We start from the raw sequence: 21,363 nt of genomic DNA on the forward strand, positions 1-21,363 counted from the left end.
ACTACAGAAAAGTAAAACTACTTCACTTTAGTATTACGGTCCAAGAGTTCTATAGATCGCGCGAGCGCAATCCTGTGACAGTCTCAGCGGTAAACAGTGGAGCGCATGAAGGACAGATTAGAGGCACGATTCACGAACACTCTTCAAGGTCTCCATTAATTTTGCTTGTAGTAATTTAATGTGTATAAATTTTGAAAGCACTGAATCGCTATAGAAATCGCGATTCATTCGATTGTTAGCGTCTTAAATTGATTTCTGTCCGAGATCGGTGATTCACGATTCAAAAATCATGTTTCAAGATCGATGCATATGAATCGACAGGGTTTGTAATCGATGCATCGAGAAAACGAGTGAATCGTTACACCCCTAGTATTCACGGAGTTACAGTTCATTTTAATGACGTGTTTGTAAATGAAGATCAGCGCAGACCAAGGCTGCAGACAGCGCACCTTGTTTGTTATCTTTATTTTATAAGTGCACAAAGCTTTGTTGTTATTATGTCTGTATCCAAAAAAAAGTAGACCCTTTACAGAGTTGATTGATGTATTGCTCTTATCTGTACGATTAAAACTGAGAGTGTAATTTAAGTTATTTTCGGGGTTATCAGGAGAAAATGACTCATAACGCGTATCTGTGTTAATCGACTGCAGAGGGTTAACAGAAGGCCTATTTCTCTCAAATATCTTTCACACATCTGTCTAAATCTGTGTTAGTGAGCACTTCTCCTGTGCCGAGATGATCCATCCACCTCACAGGTGTGACATATTAAGATGATGATTAGACAGCATGATCATTGCCCAGGTGTGTCTTAGGCTGGACACAATAAAACTCACTGGACATGTCACCCATTGAGCATGATTGAGATGCATATACAACAGTGTGTTTCAGATCTCAATTACTTTCTCATTTGTTTCTGAATTTCTTTGGATCTCGGCATGATTCAATTCAATTCAAGTTTATTTGTATAGAGCTTTTTACAAAACAAATCGTTACAAAGCAACTTTACAGAAAATTATGTTTCTACAATATTTAGTAGTAGCTAGTAGTTTGTGCACATTTGACAGAATTTTAGAAAAAATAATAATAATAATACAAGACGTAGTCAGCTAGACGATGAACTATCAATATTATTAAGTTATTATATGATTCAGTCACACATTTAGCAATAATTGTTAGTTCTGTTTGTTGAATCAGGGTTATCATCATCTGAGGTCCTCTGAGGGTCAGCATCATCTCTTCTCAGGTGTTCTGGATCCAGACTGGAGCTTGTGTAAATCCTAGTTAACACGGGATGAAGATCCCAGCAGAAACAGAGAAACACAGAGAGACATCATTAGCATAGCTGCTGATCCAACAAACTAAAATTAGTTTAACCCAAGCTAAAGAATAAAAATGCACATTTGATCAGATGCAACTACACTCACAAATAAAAGATACATTATTCGAATGCTTGGCGAAAGAGATGTGTTTTTAATCTAGATTTAAACAGAGAGAGTGTGTCTGAACCCCGAACATTATCAGGAAGGCTATTCCAGAGTTTGGGAGCCAAATGTGAGAAAGCTCTACCTCCTTTAGTGGACTTTGCTATCCTAGGAACGACCAAAAGTCCAGCGTTTTGTGACCTTAGGGTGCGTGATGGGTTGTAGCGTGGTAGAAGGCTAGTTAGGTACGCAGGAGCTAAACCATTTAGGGCCTTATAGGTAAGTAATGATAATTTGTAACTGATACAGAACTTAATAGGTAGCCAGTGCAGAGACTGTAAAATTGGGGTAATATGATCATATTTTCTTGACCTCGTAAGGACTCTCGCTGCTGCATTTTGGACTACCTGTAGCTTGTTTATTGAAGAGGCAGGACAACCACCTAGAAGTGCATTACAATAGTCCAGTCTAGAGGTCATGAATGCATGAACTAGCTTTTCTGCATCAGAAACAGATAACATGTTTCATAGCTTGGCAATGTTTCTAAGATGGAAGAATGCAGTTTTTGTAACATTGGAAATATGATTTTCAAAAGACAAATTGTTGTCTAATATAACACCCAGATTTCTGACTGTAGAGGAAGTAACAGTACATCCGTCTAGTTGCAGAATGTAATCTACAAGATTCTGTGTAGTGTTTTTTGGTCCAATAATTAATATCTGTAATTTTGTCTAGCTCTTGAGGATCTTTTGGTCTACTTCACGTTGTAAGGCAGGTCCTCTTTAAGAGATTTGTAGATTGTGAACAGGTGTGACAGTAATCAGGTCTGAGTGTGGCTAGAGGAACTGAACTCTGGTGTGAGAAACCAAACACTTCTTCACACAGGGCCAAGTAGTTTGGGATTTAGTTTTCCCTTAATAATAAACACATTCCTTTAAAAACTGCATGTTGTTGACTTGTGTTATCTGAGACTAATATTTACATTTGTTTGATCTGAAACACTAAAATGTGGAAAAACATGCAAAAGATAAGAAATCAGGAAGGGGCCCACACTTTTTCATATTTGTTGTTTGAATTTGAAAAATTAGACTTTCTTATCAAAAGAAACCGTATATAAACTGGAAGTTTACAAAGAAGTTTCCAGTGTTTCAAACAACGCTGTATTTGTTCAGTACACACACATGCCGAACTGAAACACTCCTACTGAAATATTCTGTATGAATACATGTACCGCTACACCCCTAGTATGTAGTGTTTGTTTATATTCTGTGTGTGTGTGTGTGTGTGTGTGTGTGTGTGTGTCAGATGCACGGAGGTGTGGCTCAGTTTGCAGACGTGTACGAGCTGAAGGAGGACATCGGCGTGGGTTCGTACTCTATCTGTAAACGCTGCATACACAGAGTCACCTGCATGGAGTTTGCTGTGAAGGTGAGTGTCTGCCCTACAGGATTCTGGGAGATACATGCAGTGTTGTGACTGCTCTGGTGTGAAACAGATCATTGATAAGAGCAAGAGAGACCCGTCAGAGGAGATCGAGATCCTGATGAGATACGGCCAGCATCCCAACATCATCACTCTGAAGGATGTGAGTGACACCGCTCTGGTCTCTGATCTCCAGCGGTGTGTGCGGCTCACTCAGCTGTGTGTGTGTGTGACAGGTGTACGACGAGGGCCGCTTCGTGTATCTGGTGACGGAGCTGATGAAGGGCGGCGAGCTGCTGGATAAGATCCTCAGGCAGAAGTTTTTCTCGGAGCGAGAGGCCAGCGCTGTGCTCTTCACAATAGCCAAAACTGTGGACTACCTGCACTGCCAGGGGGTGAGAGAGCGACTGTGTCCTCAGGTTCAGCCGTCTGACTGTGAGTGTTAGCAGGTGTGTGTGACGATGTGCTGCTCCTGCAGGTGGTGCACAGGGACCTGAAGCCCAGTAACATCCTCTACATGGACGATTCAGGAAACCCCGACTCCATCCGCATCTGTGACTTCGGCTTCGCCAAGCAGCTGCGAGGAGACAACGGGCTGCTGCTGACGCCCTGCTACACGGCTAACTTCGTGGCTCCTGAGGTGAGGACGGGCAGCTCGCACACACACACACACACACACACACACACACAGGTCTCGCTCACGTGTGTGTGATGTGCTGCAGGTGCTGATGAGGCAGGGCTACGACGCCGCCTGTGACATCTGGAGTCTGGGAGTGCTGCTCTACACCATGCTGGCGGGGTCTGTGACATCACACTTCTGCTTCACACAGTCAGAATGCTCTTAGAGGGGTCATACGATGAGATTTAATAAGGTTTATGCGAGTCGCAAAGATTAAAATGTTTAAACCCAAAGAGACGTTCTTTAGACTCGTCCACGCCCCTCTAAAACACCTCGTTCTAACACTCCTCTACATCACTATGAGGGAAGATCTGCATAACTCCGCCCAGATGTTCAAAAGAAGACTTCATCCTGATCCTGGTGAGGGGCGTAACATTTCTGTCCCACGTTTGAGGTATTCGGCCAATCACAGCGCAGTGGATGGCTGGCCAATCAGAGCACACCTCGCTTCTCAGACCGATGAGCTTTGTAAAAATTGACTAGTTTCAAAAGGCGGGGCATAGAGGAGAAACAATAATGTACAGTATGTGGAAAATAATGTATTTTGAATCTTTAATCACATAAAGATATTTCATTACATCAAATACACAACATAATGTTATTTTTAGAAACATCATATAACCCCTTTAAAAAAGGTTTTTTTGCTAACTTTTTTTAATTTGCTGTCTTCGCGCTGCTTTTACTAAGAAACAATAATAATAGTAATAATTGTGCTGTGTTTGTGTAGATACACACCGTTCGCCAACGGCCCCAACGACACGCCGGAGGAGATCCTGTCACGCATCGGCTGTGGGAAGTTCTCCCTGAGCGGAGGGAACTGGGACTCGGTGTCCGACTCCTCCAAGGTAGCTATGATGGGTCGGTGATGTGAGAGTTAAACACTGTGCTGGATGCTGAGCGGCGTCTGTGTGCAGGATCTGCTGTCTCACATGCTGCACGTGGACCCTCACCAGAGATACTCCGCTGAACAGGTGCTCAAGCACTCCTGGATCGCCCTCCGGGACCAGAACCCACACTTCCAGCTCACACGCCACGAGGCGCCTCACCTGGTCAAGGTACGGCTGGTGTGTGTGTGTGTGCATGTGTGTGTGTGTGTGTCTCATCTCTGTGTGTGTCTCTAGGGGGCGATGGCTGCCACCTACTCGGCGCTCAACCACCAGACGTGTAAACCTCTGCTGGAGCCGGTGGCTGCCTCCAGTCTGGCTCAGCGCAGGAACATGAAGAAGCTGACGTCTGCAGACATGTCCTGAGGAGCTGACGTGACCCAGATCTCACCAGGAAGAGTCCAGCGCGTGTGGTTTGTGCAGAGAGGACAGGACGCCTGTCTGAACATTTGGTGACAATCAAGCCCCTTTTCCTGCAGATTTCCTGGATGTCAGGATTGGTTGGTGTTCGCTGATTTCTCCAGGATGTGGTACGAGAAGATCTTCTACATACTTCAGTTTTCCCCTCTTCAGCTGAAACAGGCATGACTCGTGACCTGCGCATCTGTCCCCGTTCTCCATCTGTCCTGATGGCATTACCTCAGAAGCTCTCAGTGTTAGCGTCTGCTCGGCTCGTGTGTGTGTGTGTGTGTGTGTGTGTGTGTGTGTGGATCCTCGAGGCTCGTCTCGGGCCGCTCCTGGGAAGAACATGAGCTGAAGGTGGAGTAAATCTATATTTATAAAGTCGCACCAGGCGAATGAATGTAGACGAGATTGAAACCGCATCTCTCTGATCCAGATGGAGCGAAAAATGATTCCATTCAACTTTTTAAAGACATTGTGGAAATTGTATCATATTGTATTTATTTCACTTATTTTTAAAGTTTTATTTTTCTTTCAGGTGATGTACATATTGACATTAAAGAACATTATTGACATGATGCTTTTCTTCTGTGTTTTAATTGCCAAGAATCGTGGTTGTACCAGCCGTCACGATGAGCAGGGATTGTGGATTTGATTTATCAACTTCATAAGCTCATAAAATATGATAGAAATTAAGACTTTTATTTAGTAAGGATGATAGATTAATCAGAAGTCATGATAAAAACATTTATAATGTTACAAAAGATTTCTATTTCAGATAAATGCAGTTCTTCTGAACTTTTTATTAATCAAAGAAACCTGAAAAAAACTCTTCTCCGCTGTTTTCAACATAATTATAATAATGTTAAAAATAAAGCAGCTGATTTCTGAAGATCATGTGACACTGAAGACTGGAGGAATGATGCTGAAAATACAGCGGAGCATCACAGAAATACATTACACTTTAATAGAGATTCACACAGAAAACGGCTGCTTTACATTAGAATAATATTTCACAACATTCCTGATTGTGCTGTATTCTGGATCAAATAAATACAGGGTGCTGTGTGTGTCCTCGTGTGGAGGGGTCAGGAGTGAGCGCCCCCTGCTGGACACACGGGAGTTTACTTCAGCCCGAGACTCGTTCTTCTCACTTTTGGTGTGAAATAGCCTTTACCAAATATATATATATATATATATATATATATATATATATATATATATATATATATATATATATATATATATATATTAAAAGCAAGCAAGCTCAGCCCAGATGAGAAAACGTAACGTAATGCATTACTTTCCATAATAAGTAACTAAGGAACGCAATGAGTTACTTTTCTAAGGGAGTAATGCAGTACTGTAGCGCATAACTTTTAAAAGCATCTTTCCTCGACACTGATGGTTACAGGCGCGTGACCGGAATGCTCGTCCCCGCACAGCTCAGTGTTATCAGGTGAGTAATGATTAAATAAGCGTCTCGTTAATGATTCTTTGATGAACACTAGACTCCTCGCTCATCTCTCCGTGTTTCTGAAGGACAGAGTCCAGAGTCCGCGTGAACGAGCTCCAGACACCGGAAGCTGCTCGGCTCGCGCAGGAGTCAGTCACCGAACAGAGATCCGGAGATGATGCGCTGTCTGCTCTTCTGCTGCTGCTTGTGTTCGCCTCACTTCAGCGCAGCACAGGTACACAAACATCCAGAGAAGAATGAAACTCGAACCTATATATAAGAGTATTGTTACAGCGGATTGTTTTTTCTCTTTCAAACATGTTCAAACTGCCCGCGTCGCGCGTCAGAACGCGTACAGACGCGTCGCGATCCCAGAGCAGGCTTACTTCGCCGAGCCCTTCGACGCAGGAGCGCTGGACAGGTCAGACCCAGTCTCTCTCAGTGTGTTAGTTCACTCTAGGAAGTGTTTAATGCTCACTAACTCCAGATGTTTTTCTTGTTCGCTCTGAAGAAACTGGGTTGTGTCCAAAGCAGTGAAAGATGAGCAGCTTCTCAAATATGACGGTATGCATTCAGTGCAAATAAATGTGAATGTTGGATCTTACAGCATAGACCACTGAGCAGCGCTCCACGGGGGGCTATAATGAAGGGGTTATAATGCAGTAATAAATAACCGAGAGCGGTGGGTTCCTCACAGGAGAGTGGGCTATAGAGGAGTCCAGAGAGCGCAGGTTATTAGGAAACAGAGGTCTGGTGCTCAAGTCTCCCGGTAAACACCACGCCATCTCTGCGTACCTGAGGAAGACCTTTCACTTCAGCGACAGACCACTGTTCCTACAGTAAGACATCCGCTCAAACACCACCCTTTAAACCCCAGCACAGTGACCCGACTCAGTCTCCTCCCGAATCCTCTGCAGGTACGAGGTCTTCTTCCCTGAGACGGTCGACTGCGGTGGAGCCTACATCAAGCTGCTGTCTCACACAGATGATCTCCGCTTGGTAACGTCAGACGCGTTTAGCTCAGTGCTTCAAACACCGAGTGAAGCGAGCAGACTGTATAACAGTAACTGTATGATGTATCTACTGTATGTGAGGAGCTGAACAGTGCTTGTGGTTCTAGAGCGGGTTCAGCGATGCCACGCCGTACTCCATCATGTTCGGCCCCGATAAGTGCGGCAGCTCACACAAGATCCACTTCATCGTTCGTCACCGTGACCCGGTCTCAGGGACGTACCTGGAGAAACACGCTCCACAGCCGGAGCTGGACCTCAGCGAGTACTTCACTGACCAGCGTCCACACCTCTACAGTCTGAGTGAGCGCACACACACACACACACACACACGGGCGCGCGCGCTTCTGTGAGGTGGTGTTTGGGAAGCGTCTGGTGTTGCAGGATGTTGTTCTGCGTCTCTTTCAGACGTGTATCCTGACCACAGGTTTGAGATCCTGGTTGACCTCACACTGATTCACAAGGGCAGTCTTCTGGAGGACATGCTCTCCTCACGAGCTGAGGATCAGGAGGACTCATCGAGCGCTGGGTTAGTTCCCCTCTCACACCCACCCCTTGTTTTCGGCGTATCAGGGTTATTCTGCTGATGTCACACATGATGCGGTGTGTGTTTCAGGTCCGAGCCGTTCACGCTGAGCTCCGTGTCTGCGCTGGGCTTTGAGCTGTGGTCCCTCACCGCAGACGTGATGTTCGACAACATCTTCCTCTCCGACCGTGTGGAAGAAGCCCAGCGCTGGACACAAGACACGTGGGGTCAGAGGAAGAGCGTAAGTGTTCATCAGCTCTCACTGAACTCATCCGCTAGGTTCACTTCTTCTGTGTGTCTCTCGTAGCCCGGAGTGATCGAGAAGCTGCTGATGGCCACGCTGAAGAGACCCTGGCTCTGGGGGGTGTACGTCGTCACCGTGGGCCTTCCCATCATCCTCTTCATCAGCTTCATGTGGCCTGACAAGGTAAATATATGTGATTATAGACAACACATATGTGAGAGCATACACAGACGGGTGGTGTGTGTGTGTGTGTGTGTGTGTGTGTGTCAGCGGTTCGGTCCTCCAGATCAGGACTATTACTATAAGAAGACGGACGAGCCTCAGAAGGAGCGGCGTCAGGACACTGAGGAGCTGCTCTCTCGTGCTGAAGGTGAGGGACGCCGAGCTCCTGCTGACCTCTGACCTCTGACCCCTGCTGACCCTCGTGTGTGTGTGTGTGTGTGTGTGTGTGTCAGGTCCAGCAGCAGCAGCGGCGGCCGAGAGCAGAGCGGTCAGGAGAGCGAGGAGCACACACAGCTCAGGTTCAGCACCATGAAGACGTCATGATCTCGTCCACTACAACCTCAACAACAGGAGATGAAAATAATGTCATATTAACAAATCAATCAATCAAATCAGTATTAGTAATCATTATTATAAATGAGTATGTGATTAAATGGAATGACACAATGTTTAAATGATTATAAATTAATGCATGGATGAAGAATAAATGAACATGCAAGAAGAGGTGAAGCTCAGCACTCCTCAGATGCGGTGTTCTTATACTGTGGTGGTGTTTGTCTTAAATGCGTTCAGTTGCATTAAAAGCCTTGAAGCCCCTTCGATTGGTTTGTGATGTTCAACACAGCGACTGACCGACTTTATTAACATAAGAGAAAGAGTGAAAGAGTGAAGGTTCAAAAGCTGTGGGGTTTTATTTCACTAGCTCTATTAAAACCTTAAGTATTTAATCATAATATTCAGTTTCATGTAGTCAAAAACATCCAAACAACAACTAAAAAAAGAGACGATAATACAGAGTACAGCTGTGACACACACACACACACACTACTGTTGGATCATCCTTGTGTTTTTTCATAACAGGTGTTCCTGATCTCTGAGTAACAAGATGTGTTCCCTTTGTAACAAAAGATGCAGATTTTATTGTTAATCATAATGCAAAACCAAACATATCTAAAGCTTGACAAAAAGTAGTGTTTTATAATATCTGTACATGTATATCTAAATGCAGAACCTAATAAAATGAAGAAGTTATGTCTAAAACACCACTGGAACCCAGAATCCTCTGTAGAGATGCAGGAGCTAGATGCACAACTCTCCTCACTTTTTAAACGCTTTCATTGTTTTAATGTTAAATATTGCATTTGTTGAAAATTAATAAATAAATATTTCAATAGAAAACATATTATTTCCAATGGGATAAAATGTATAAATATTGTATAGTATCGTGAAATCCCCTCAAAATTCTAAATAATAATCAGAAAATATAATTGAACGAAAATGTATTAGACTGATTTTCCTGAAAAAAAGAAGAAGAAAAAAAAACTTGTCCCACACAGGATATGGGCATTTTTGTTTATTTAAGCTGTACACATAATTACAAAATGTACATTTCAAGAGTCATTTGTGCATCTCAATATGAAAAAAATGAAACCAGTTTTTAGAGCTGGAGGATGACGGGAACCTGCTCTGGTTTGGGCTGAAGAACCGCTCAATTACTGATCACCTTCATGTGGACACTTGTCAGAACAGCCATTAAAATAATATTCTGTGCATTTGCTCAAGCAGATAAGAAAAGGGACTCAAATTGGTACTCGTGTGCAGTCTAAATATATATATATTGATTGTTATTTTAACACATTATTTTGGTTTTCACCACAATTCAATATATATATTGAATTGTGGTGAAAACCAAAATAATGTGTTAAAATAACATTGAAGCTATGTGTTCAAAAAGTAAAGAAATGCTTGTATAATTATGCTAAGTTGCCTGTTAAAATAATGCTTTTATCTGGAACACACATATGATAAATATGATCGAAAAAGCAGTTTTACAAACATTGTCTAAATACCTATTAATTAATATCAAACTTTTAATGTTTTAGAAGCACTCTGGCCACAAGGTGGCACTAATATATATATTCTAGCCGAAAGCAACAATTAAAAGTTAAAAATTATGTTTTTTTACAAACACGCATCTTGTGTCTTCTCCAGATGTTCACTGATGGACTGGAGTGCTGTAGATTATTGAGATGTTTTTATCAGACTCTCCTTCTGACGGCACCCATTCACTGCAGAGCATCCACTGATGAAGAAACACACTCCTCCTGATCTCAGATGATGACCTGAGGGTGATCTGCTGTGTTTGATCAGTGCTAGACTTCTGACAGATTCTACTGGAAAAACAAGACCCCAAGAATTAAACTAACAACCCTACAGAAACCAAAATCACAAGCTGGATTAGAGGCACCACATTTTTATAATTATTTTCTGGCAAATCAACTCCAAAACATATACAAATGGATTCAACCGAACTCTTCAGAATACACATGGCAAGATATTGAACAATCAATCTGCAAGGACATTAGCATCTCAGAAATACCTTTTCACAGTCAAACAATCAAAAAACATCATTGTTTTAAACTGCCAACAATAGAAGCAACTCTGACAGCCTGGTGGAAGCTCCATCAGATCACAAATCCCCCACTCATACCATGTAAACACACCCCAATTTGGAATAACCCAGATTTTTTAGCTAACAAGAAGCCACTAAACTTTCGCACATGGACAGATAAGGGAATCACACAACTACAGCATATTATTAATAATAACAACCTGGTACCATTTTCCTATATAACCCAGACATACAGCATTGGGTTGTAATTGCTTCTTGGAATATTTACAAATCAAATCGTCAATTAAATCAAAATTACTTAACCAATCAATCAATTTAGACCTTTCCCCTCAAATCTCTGAGTTTATTATTATATCTTCCTCCAAAAAATTACTCTCCAAAATATAAAAAATGATATCAAAAGCAGACAACGCATTAGCTCTAGCTACCACTAAATGGGAATCAGACTTATCCATTACTCCCAATGCTGATTTTTGGACTATGTTTTTGCAGAAACATATACTCCATGACTAAAAATGCTAACTTACAACTCCTACAGTATAAAGCACTTCACAGAGCTCATCTAACTGGGCAGAAATGATTTTAAATGGGTTTCACCTCAGAGACATGTTCACACTGCACACAAAACACTCCTGACACTTATCTTCACACCTTATGGCATTGCACCTCAGTTAAAACATTTGGGGAAAAGGTTACCAACTCACTCCAACTTTATGGGATGTCACATCCCACTGTCTCCCTCTCTCTGCATACTAGGTGACATATCCACAATAGATATAAATAATTCAAATGGTCAATTACTATTGGTGTTCCTAACTATGGGCAAGAAAACTATCCTCATGAACTGGAAATCAAGAAATACCATTTGCATTTCAATGTGGAAAAATGTATTAACTGAATACATCTCTATTGAAGATCCTCTTTGTCTGGAGTCATTCCCCAACAACACCTTCATCAGTACTAAACAAGAGGTGGGGGGGGGGGTTAGGAAGAGATAGAAATTGCGTCTGATATTAAATTAAATATCCAAGGGAAGGGAAAAGGGGGGGAGGGGGAGGTGGATTATTATTATTATTATTATTATTATTATTATTATTATTATTTTGTCCTCTTCCTGATTTCCCAACCTCCCCTAACCTCTTCATTACTATCATTAATATCATTACTATCATTAATATTATTACTTATACTATTGTTTTTATTATTATTATTACTGTTTTGATTTATCCTTCTGTTATCTTATCATTACTATCAAGTATTAATACCATTGTCATTATTCAAGTTACTGATGTAGTAGTAGTAGCAGTTATTGTAGAAGTAGAGATTGATTTCTTTATAGTTGTTTTATTTATATCTGTTATTTGTTTTCATATACTGACTAATACATGTTTATGTATGTATGTTTATTTGCATATACAGTCTTGTTCAAAATAATAGCAGTACAATGTGACTAACCAGAATAATCAAGGTTTTTCGTATATTTTTTTATTGCTACGTGGCAAACAAGTTACCAGTAGGTTCAGTAGATTCTCAGAAAACAAATGAGACCCAGCATTCATGATATGCACGCTCTTAAGGCTGTGCAATTGGGCAATTAGTTGAATTAGTTGAAAGGGGTGTGTTCAAAAAAATAGCAGTGTGGCATTCAATCACTGAGGTCATCAATTTTGTGAAGAAACAGGTGTGAATCAGGTGGCCCCTATTTAAGGATGAAGCCAACACTTGTTGAACATGCATTTGAAAGCTGAGGAAAATGGGTCGTTCAAGACATTGTTCAGAAGAACAGCGTACTTTGATTAAAAAGTTGATTAGAGAGGGGAAAGCCTATAAAGAGGTGCAAAAAATGATAGGCTGTTCAGCTAAAATGATCTCCAATGCCTTAAAATGGAGAGCAAAACCAGAGAGACGTGGAAGAAAACGGAAGACAACCATCAAAATGGATAGAAGAATAACCAGAATGGCAAAGGCTCAGCCAATGATCACCTCCAGGATGATCAAAGACAGTCTGGAGTTACCTGTAAGTACTGTGACAGTTAGAAGACGTCTGTGTGAAGCTAATCTATTTTCAAGAATCCCCCGCAAAGTCCCTCTGTTAAAAAAAAGGCATGTGCAGAAGAGGTTACAATTTGCCAAAGAACACATCAACTGGCCTAAAGAGAAATGGAGGAACATTTTGTGGACTGATGAGAGTAAAATTGTTCTTTTTGGGTCCAAGGGCCACAGGCAGTTTGTGAGACGACCCCCAAACTCTGAATTCAAGCCACAGTACACAGTGAAGACAGTGAAGCATGGAGGTGCAAGCATCATGATATGGGCATGTTTCTCCTACTATGGTGTTGGGCCTATTTATCGCATACCAGGGATCATGGATCAGTTTGCATATGTTAAAATACTTGAAGAGGTCATGTTGCCCTATGCTGAAGAGGACATGCCCTTGAAATGGTTGTTTCAACAAGACAATGACCCAAAACACACTAGTAAACGGGCAAAGTCTTGGTTCCAAACCAACAAAATTAATGTTATGGAGTGGCCAGCCCAATCTCCAGACCTTAATCCAATTGAGAACTTGTGGGGTGATATCAAAAATGCTGTTTCTGAAGCAAAACCAAGAAATGTGAATGAATTGTGGAATGTTGTTAAAGAATCATGGAGTGGAGTAACAGCTGAGAGGTGCCACAAGTTGGTTGACTCCATGCCACACAGATGTCAAGCAGTTTTAAAAAACTGTGGTCATACAACTAAATATTAGTTTAGTGATTCACAGGATTGCTAAATCCCAGAAAAAAAAATGTTTGTACAAAATAGTTTTGAGTTTGTACAGTCAAAGGTAGACACTGCTATTTTTTTGAACACACCCCTTTCAACTAATTGCCCAATTGCACAGCCTTAAGAGCGTGTATATCATGAATGCTGGGTCTTGTTTGTTTTCTGACAATCTACTGAACCTACTGGTAACTTGTTTGCCACGTAGCAATAAAAAATATACTAAAAACCTTGATTATTCTGGTTAGTCACATTGTACTGCTATTATTTTGAACAAGACTGTATATCTTGCTTTTGTTTTTCCAAAGTATGTACTGTGACACGTCCACCCCGTTACCTTTACATGCACACACACATACACACACACAAACGCACGCATCTGTTAGTTCCTGACTGTATTGATTTTGTTTTGCTTGTTTGTTTGTTTGTTTGTTTGTTTATTTGTTTTCCCTGTTTGTGATCCAAATCTATGTACATTTTGCATATTCTAATAAAAAAAAAGACTTCTAACAGATCTAACAGGTTCAAACCTGCAGCAGATCATCTTTAGTAGATGTTTTATAAAGAAATAGGGCTAACACTTTCTATGAAGCCTGTGTTTATAATACATTATAAGTGTATTCTTAATGCATTATAAAAAACCTTATATCAACTCATGAATAATCATAACAACAATTATAATACATCATAATACTTATGTATTTCCGGTTATAAGTTTAAGAGTATGATTATGTATAACACACAATGAACACCATATTAAATCTACTTCATGTACAGTATAATGGACTGTATCATATCTTGACATTGTTTAAGATCTGCACAGTATCTTACTTCAGCTTGTGAGTGGTTAGATGTTGTGTTATTTGATTGTTTCCTGTGGAGACAATGTTAATTAATAGATGTGAGCTTAATACTGCAACTGAAAAAACAAACAGTGTTTTATATGGTTAGATTTTATTTTGATTGTCCCCTTAATCGATCGACTATAAGCAATAGCAACAGCTGTCTGAAGGGTACCATCAAAATAATCCAACTAATATAACAATATAAATAGTTCAAAGCAAACGTGTAATATTACTCATTCATCTGATCTGATATCAGACCTTATGACTGTTTGAGAGAATTATTTTATTTATTATTAATATTATTATTACTACTTAAAAATGTACTTTGACCGCTTTAAGTAAAGTAGCATCAGAAAGATGGCAAGATATGAGACTTATAAAACATTATAACTATGAGAAATATAATCCATTTGTAAAAGTTGATGCAACATGTTCATTGTGTTATAAAGTATCATACTCTTAAAAGCTATAACCAAAAATAAATAAATATTATAATATATTAAAACTGTTTTTATGAATATTCATGAGATGATACAACATATTATAATTTTTTTTAATAATGTATTATGCGTTCATTATAATGCCTTAAGAATACACTTATAATGTATTATAAATATGGGCTTCATAGAAAGTGTTACCGAAATAGGATATTATATAAGTGTTAAAGAAGTACGTGTTAACAATTTGCAAAACTAACAAATTCTAACGCATAGCTGATATAAAAAAAAAACTGGATGTCTAGTAATTTCCTACTGCTAAAATTCTAAAACAAAAATAAAATAAAAAAGAGGTGTTAATTATAGGACCTAAAAACTCTGCTTGTAATAACCTAGAACACTGTCTAAGACTTGATGGTTGCTCTGTCAATTCTTCATCATCAGTTAGGAACCTAGGTGTGCTACCTGATCGCAATCTTTCCTTAGAAAGCCACGTTTCTAGCGCTAGATAGTTAAAGGGGACTTGACTTGGGATGAACTCTGAGCTCTGAACTCTGTTGTCCTGCTGTAGGATCATTACTTTACTGACAGTTCAGCTTTCGCAAAGAACACCTTCATCTCCGAAAACTCGATTTACCAGATTTAATTTCCAGAGGACATTTCCTATTCAGAGGACAACATATAATTTAAATCTCACTGATGGGATGAAAACATGTTTCAGTTTATGAAAGTAAAAAAAAAAAAAAAGGGTGGTAGATTTCAGATACCGAAAAAAAAAGAAAAGAAAAATGCAACACCCCAAACGGTGGGAAGATTTTGCAAAGGTGCGAAGAGCTCAACTTCTCAAAGTGAGAGTGCACAAACTGTTTTTCAATTGGCACGCGACCCAATACTTCCAGCCTTTCATTTGAGATCTGCAACCAATCACACATAGGAAGCTGAAGGAGAGTGACTATGCATTGAAAAAACTAAAACAAAAGATGGTGAGAAAACACTAACGGTTGACTTCTGCACACATCAGATAGAGACAGGGAGCTGCAGCCACAGATGTTTACGGTTCAACCACATGTGGACAATCAGCCCTGCAGAGCACAAGTGCTACATTGTGCTGCATAGTGTTAATAGTCCAAACCTCATGAGCGGAGAGAGAGAGACAGAGAGAAGGGAGCTAGCGGAGTGTGTGTGTGTGTGTGTGTGATGCAGGTGCAAACAGCGACACACACAACACTTCACACCCTCAGTCCTCTGAAGTGTTGCATCACCAGCACCTGAACCACAGATCACCACACACAACTGACATGACTACATGTGTCTCTAGGTTTTACTTTCAGTTGATGTCTTCAGAACAATGCACGTTAATTCATCAAATGCACTGTTTTGTGGTCTAAATGATCTGTGGTCCAATTTACTACAATTTCTTATTAAAAGTTAGAAGTAAGTGTGGTTGTGAGGGTAAGATGGCACATAAAGCATGCATGAAGACACTCAGGCACTTTAGAAACCTGGATTTCCACTGTGTGGTATGACTGCGCTCGGCTCTGTTTGTAGTGTAGTACTGCTTTAGAGTGGACAGGATTATTCACGTTGTTATAGTTGCACTGCTATGACTCCACGTCGCCCCATCAAGCTCTCGCAGGATCTGCTCCCACTATTATCACTGGCTGTGCTGGATTAAACCTAGCGGTTCTGTTGTGTTTGTGTTGATAGTTCATTGATGCAGGTAGTGACGGTTCTCTCTGTCCAATCCGTGATCAGCAGAGTTTACACGTCATGTTCTGGTACGGTTCACTTGGAATCTCAACCGAAGTGGTACTAAAGTACTAGGTACCAGAGCTGGGCGATAGGACGATATAAATCAGATGGACGAAATTTCATCATTTGAATGACGGCAGACGCTCACGTCACGTTGCTGTGTGGGTGGTCTCGAAAAATTAATGTTTTTAAGCAATGCGGTTTAAAACAACTGATTTTAGGCTGTTGAAACACACACAACAGAGCTATATGTGGGTCATTTTCTATCATTTAAATTACAAAAATGTACTCATAACTATCAAATATATGATACAAATGGCAAAATAAAATAAAATGCTTAATAGATATTCTAAAAATATAAACAGTGAAAACAGTGGTCAGCAGGATTTGTGCCACTGGTGTTACCGTTTTTTACATTTTGTAATAACAATCAGACTTACGACATCACTTGACTTCCTCCTTCCTATTTTATAAGGATCTATGAGAAAATGTTGGATTTAAAAATAACCCAACCTGTAACCCAACTATGGGTTGGTATAGCACCTTCCCATCTGTGGGTTATTTCAACCCAACCCACTAAGAGACAGACTAAACCAGTTCTCACTCCTCCAGAAAATTTGTGGCAATATTTGCGGCTAATGTGAGTAAATTTGACCACCCTTTACCCTTTGACTGATTTGGACTTGTAGGGAGGAACAAAAGTACACTATAAATGAAAGGAAGCTTTGTTGGACAGAATGCAACTTATTTCACCTCATTTTTCTTTTTTCATAATTTATTGAAGTCATAGGTCTAAGTAAAATTTAAAACATATGTATTATTAATTTAAATAGGTTACTTACCTTGAGATGTTTCAGTTAACAGGCAGAAATTCTATTGTTGCAATTTTTCCTTCACGAAAAAGTCCATTGTCTAAAACATAAGTATAAACACATTTAGTAAAACACATTTTAAAAAACATGAGAAACATTAGAGAAACTGCTGTAATTATAGGGTATTCTGATAGATGCATAACAATATTCAATATGAATAAACCATAAAAACACTATTACTGTACATTTAATTAGTGCTGGTGCACTAAGACGAATATAACTTGTTTTACGCTCCCCTCTTAAAGGCAATGTTGCAAGTTAACCCCCACTTTCGATTAATGGGTACATAAATCACTCAAGATATGTATATCATTTTTAAAATGTCTCAAAAATGGTCTTAAAGACCTATTTTTTTAAGTTTTTGGTATTAACTGTTTTTTTACGCAACTCGGTGATGACGTCACGTTGGGGAGAAGTGGAGGAAAGGTAGCCTCAGCTTGGCATGATGCCACGTTCCAGGCAACCCGTAACCCGTGTTTTTCCAACCTTAAACCTGTGAAAGTGCACTGGAACGGCAATCAAATGTGTGTACTAGATCGATGTACTCCGAGTTCAGAGGTCACACAGCACGCGAAACAACGATGGAAGCCCATACGAATAATACTGCCTGCGGATGCAGTGTTTATGCAAGTGGTACACGTTGAAAAAACGATTTTAGGTCAATGTAACGTTGCAATAAAATAAATAATCTAGTTACAATTCCTTGCTTAGAAAGTTTGGCGTAACTTGCCTGGAACGGTACAAAGTCGTTAGTAGTGGTATGAAATAGTTATTACGAGCTCAAAAACCAGCCTGGAGCGCAGCATCAGAACCATAGCGACTGACTGGGATGAGGAAGAGGTGGCATCGCATCAATGAGCACTGGAGCTAGTCTACGGGCAGCAGTGCACAATAACGACACACACACATAATATATATATATATATATATATATATATATATATGTGACGACTGTGTGAAGGAGGAGCTGGAAACAAGTGCGATTTAACAATTTAATGAGAATTAGACAAACAATCAAGAGTACAAAAACAATGCTGGGAAGACAACAATCCAAGATGGTGAAAAGGCAGCAGGAGAGGATGGCACAGAAACTGCGGGGAATAGAGCCGAAGGTAAGTCTTGATGCTTTGTGGAAGTGCGGAGAGTGGATGAGGTTCCGGGGGAAGACATGGACATCCAACGCAAACAACACAGAAGCATAAGACAAGGGTTCAGACATTAAACAACATCCTCACAAACACAAGACGTGAGACAAGCCATTATATAGTGGATGAGTAATGAGTGGCAGCTGCTGCTGATGACAATTAACGGTGACGCCTACAACCTAATCAGTGCAGATGCGAAACACACAGACCTCACCACAAAGTGCAAAACCCAATACCCAATATGCCCCTAGCAGGTACCCAACTCCTCTCCTCCGGACCATAACCTTCCCAGTCCACCAGGTACTGGAATCCTCGTCCCCTCCGTCTCGAGTCCAGAATACGATTAACCGAATATGTTGGTTCCCCATCTACGAGACGTGGCGGCGGGGGAACAGTAGTAGGCGGATTAATCGTACTCTGGACTCATAAAACACGGGTTTAATTTTGGACACATGGAAACTACGCTGAAAAGCTTGTGCTGTAGGGAAGCGAGTGCATTTGGGTCGCTGTTGGTCGATATCTCTCTATCTATCCGTCTGTCTATCTATCTATCTATATATATATATATGTATTTATCTATAATCTGAGCTATCTGAAAGCTCTCGTCTGATACTCGTCTCTATAGTCACTCTCAATGCTCTCAAGGCGTGCTTTGGTAAATTCTCTCCCCAACGTGACGTGATGCAATGCATTGTGGGGGAAAGGAGACCGCTGTAAGATAGTACCTACTTTTTCGTATTATATTCCGTTTTGTGATACCCAACAACATAAAATACAATGGATAACAGTTTAAATATTTATTACCAACAAGCAAATTGCACAAATTCGTTAAAAAATTAACCCTGCAACACGGCCTTTAAAGGTTGGTTGTAGGAGTAACGTCATGTAAATTTGGGGCACTGGTATACACGATTGCCTCACGACTGCGCGCTTTTCTTTCGTCTGGGTTTTGAAATTTAATAACAGAAAATTGCAGGTTCATTCAAACGATTCTCACGGAGTCTGTTGTCTGTCGCATGACTGGTCCGTATTCGTCTGTCTGAAATTCATGAAAATCTCTCACTGCTTTTGACTAAATCCCTTTCATAACTAGAATAAGAAGAAAATAAATAAATTTAAATAATGCTAATGATTATGCGTATATATACAGTATATACTCTTAAACAGTAAAGACTAATTCATTTACAAAATGTATTTCTTATTTATCATAGTTTTTCTCTTATTGCTTGTAAGCACCGGTGGCGCCAGGGGGGTCTTGGGGGGTCTCAAAAACCCTGCCAAAAAACGCCTTGACCCCCCATTTGACCCCCCATCCTCTTCCTGTTTAAAAAAAATATATAAATCCAGGATAAATATTTTTAAAAATCATCTTCAAACTACGCAGAACAATAATAAATAATAATTATTTAGACATTTATTCGTACACTGAACCGAGAACCGTTTCTGTCAGACACGTCCGATTCGAGAACCAAGGAGCTGATGATACTGCGCATGTGTGATTCAGTGTGAAGCAGACTGACTCACAGCTCGTCTGAACCGAACTGATTTTTTTTGGTGATTGATTCTGAACTGATTCTGTGCTAGTGTTATGCGCGCGGGTAAACTGAGGGCTTGAATGAAGGACAGTAATCGCCAATGACATAACATCGAGCGCAAAAGAACCGGTGAACCGTTTTTAAGGGAAAGAAGTGGAATGTTATGCAATGGCCAAGTCAATCACCTGACCTAAATCCGATTGAGCATGCATTTCACTTGCTGAAGACAAAACTGAAGGGAAAATGCCCCAAGAACAAGCAGGAACTGAAGACAGTTGCAGTAGAGGCCTGGCAGAGCATCACCAGGGATGAAACCCAGCGTACGCTGATGTCTAATTGATCTCCAGACTTCAGGCTGTAATTGACTGCAAAGGATTTGCAACCAAGTATTAAAAAATGAAAGTTTGATTTATGATTGTTAATCTGTCCCATTACTTTTGGTCCCTTAAAAAGTGGGATGTACATATACAAACTGTTGTAATTCCTACACCGTTCACCTGGTTTGGATGTAAATACCCTCAAATTAAAGCTGAAAGTCTGCAGTTAAAGCACATCTTGTTCGTTTCATTTCAAATCCATTGTGGTGGTGTATAGAGCCAAAAAGATTAGAATTGTGTCGATGTCCCAATATTTATGGACCTGACTGTATGTGTATATATATATATATATATATATATATATATATATATATATATATATATATATATATATATATATATATATATATATATATATAATAGATTAATGCTGAAATAGTAAATTAAGTCTTGTTCCTAGATGGACAGAGAGTGGATAGTTATAGATCAGATGAGGAGATGGAGATAGAGGAAGAAAAAGAGGGAAATGTAGAGGCACAAGTGACAGAAAGAGAGCAGGTAACAGCAAGCCAGGAGACAGAGGCTGGTGAAAAAGATGGAAATGTAGAGACACAAGTGGTTTCTATAGTTTTTACTATAACAGCTGCTCTTAATTATTCTGTAGAACAGAGAAGAAAATTAAAAAATTATTTTGTTTCCTAATATTTTATCACTTTCAATAATACGGTACAACTGCGAGATAATTTATTAGACTTTTAAAATATAACTTCTAATTGAGCTTCTAAACACTAATTTATAGCAACACTATGTAGTTTTTCAATCATAAAATAATGTCTCTCAAATTATTTCAGTGGTAGAGCACCAAGAAGGGATTTGTTGGAAGAAGTGAAGAAGAGAAAGAGAGAGAGTAATTGAACATGAATCAATATCGGACAGCTTACACTCGGTGGCCAGTCTACCAATTCCCCAGTCTACTTCAGGTCTGAACATTTATTCCAGTAAAGAGGCTCTGTTACTT

At 40.1% G+C, this 21,363-nt stretch overlaps 2 protein-coding genes across 2 annotated transcripts in view; both read left to right on the forward strand.

Moving 5' to 3' along the window:
- LOC113113429 (ribosomal protein S6 kinase alpha-6-like) overlaps nt 1-5,386 on the forward strand; it is a 32,519-nt gene extending 27,133 nt beyond the window's left edge. The window contains exons 15-22 of the mRNA XM_026279608.1: nt 2,727-2,849; nt 2,917-3,006; nt 3,080-3,238; nt 3,322-3,483; nt 3,566-3,642; nt 4,250-4,367; nt 4,437-4,577; nt 4,644-5,386. Coding sequence (XP_026135393.1) covers nt 2,727-2,849; nt 2,917-3,006; nt 3,080-3,238; nt 3,322-3,483; nt 3,566-3,642; nt 4,250-4,367; nt 4,437-4,577; nt 4,644-4,772 — 999 coding nt within the window. The 3' untranslated portion in view covers nt 4,773-5,386. The remainder of the gene's footprint in view (nt 1-2,726; nt 2,850-2,916; nt 3,007-3,079; nt 3,239-3,321; nt 3,484-3,565; nt 3,643-4,249; nt 4,368-4,436; nt 4,578-4,643) is intronic.
- A 799-nt stretch (nt 5,387-6,185) lies between these two features.
- On the forward strand, nt 6,186-8,866 carry LOC113113430 (calnexin). Its single transcript, XM_026279609.1, has 12 exons — nt 6,186-6,267; nt 6,351-6,499; nt 6,612-6,685; nt 6,776-6,828; nt 6,962-7,103; nt 7,182-7,263; nt 7,385-7,577; nt 7,683-7,803; nt 7,891-8,041; nt 8,108-8,227; nt 8,315-8,414; nt 8,500-8,866. Exons 2-12 carry the CDS (start codon nt 6,440-6,442, stop codon nt 8,577-8,579), a joined length of 1,176 nt encoding a protein of 391 aa, XP_026135394.1. The 5' UTR covers nt 6,186-6,267; nt 6,351-6,439; the 3' UTR covers nt 8,580-8,866.
- The last annotated feature ends 12,497 nt before the right edge of the window (nt 8,867-21,363 follow it).

This window comes from Carassius auratus, chromosome 14 (assembly GCF_003368295.1).
Source record: "Carassius auratus strain Wakin chromosome 14, ASM336829v1, whole genome shotgun sequence".
Taxonomy (NCBI): domain Eukaryota; kingdom Metazoa; phylum Chordata; class Actinopteri; order Cypriniformes; family Cyprinidae; genus Carassius; species Carassius auratus.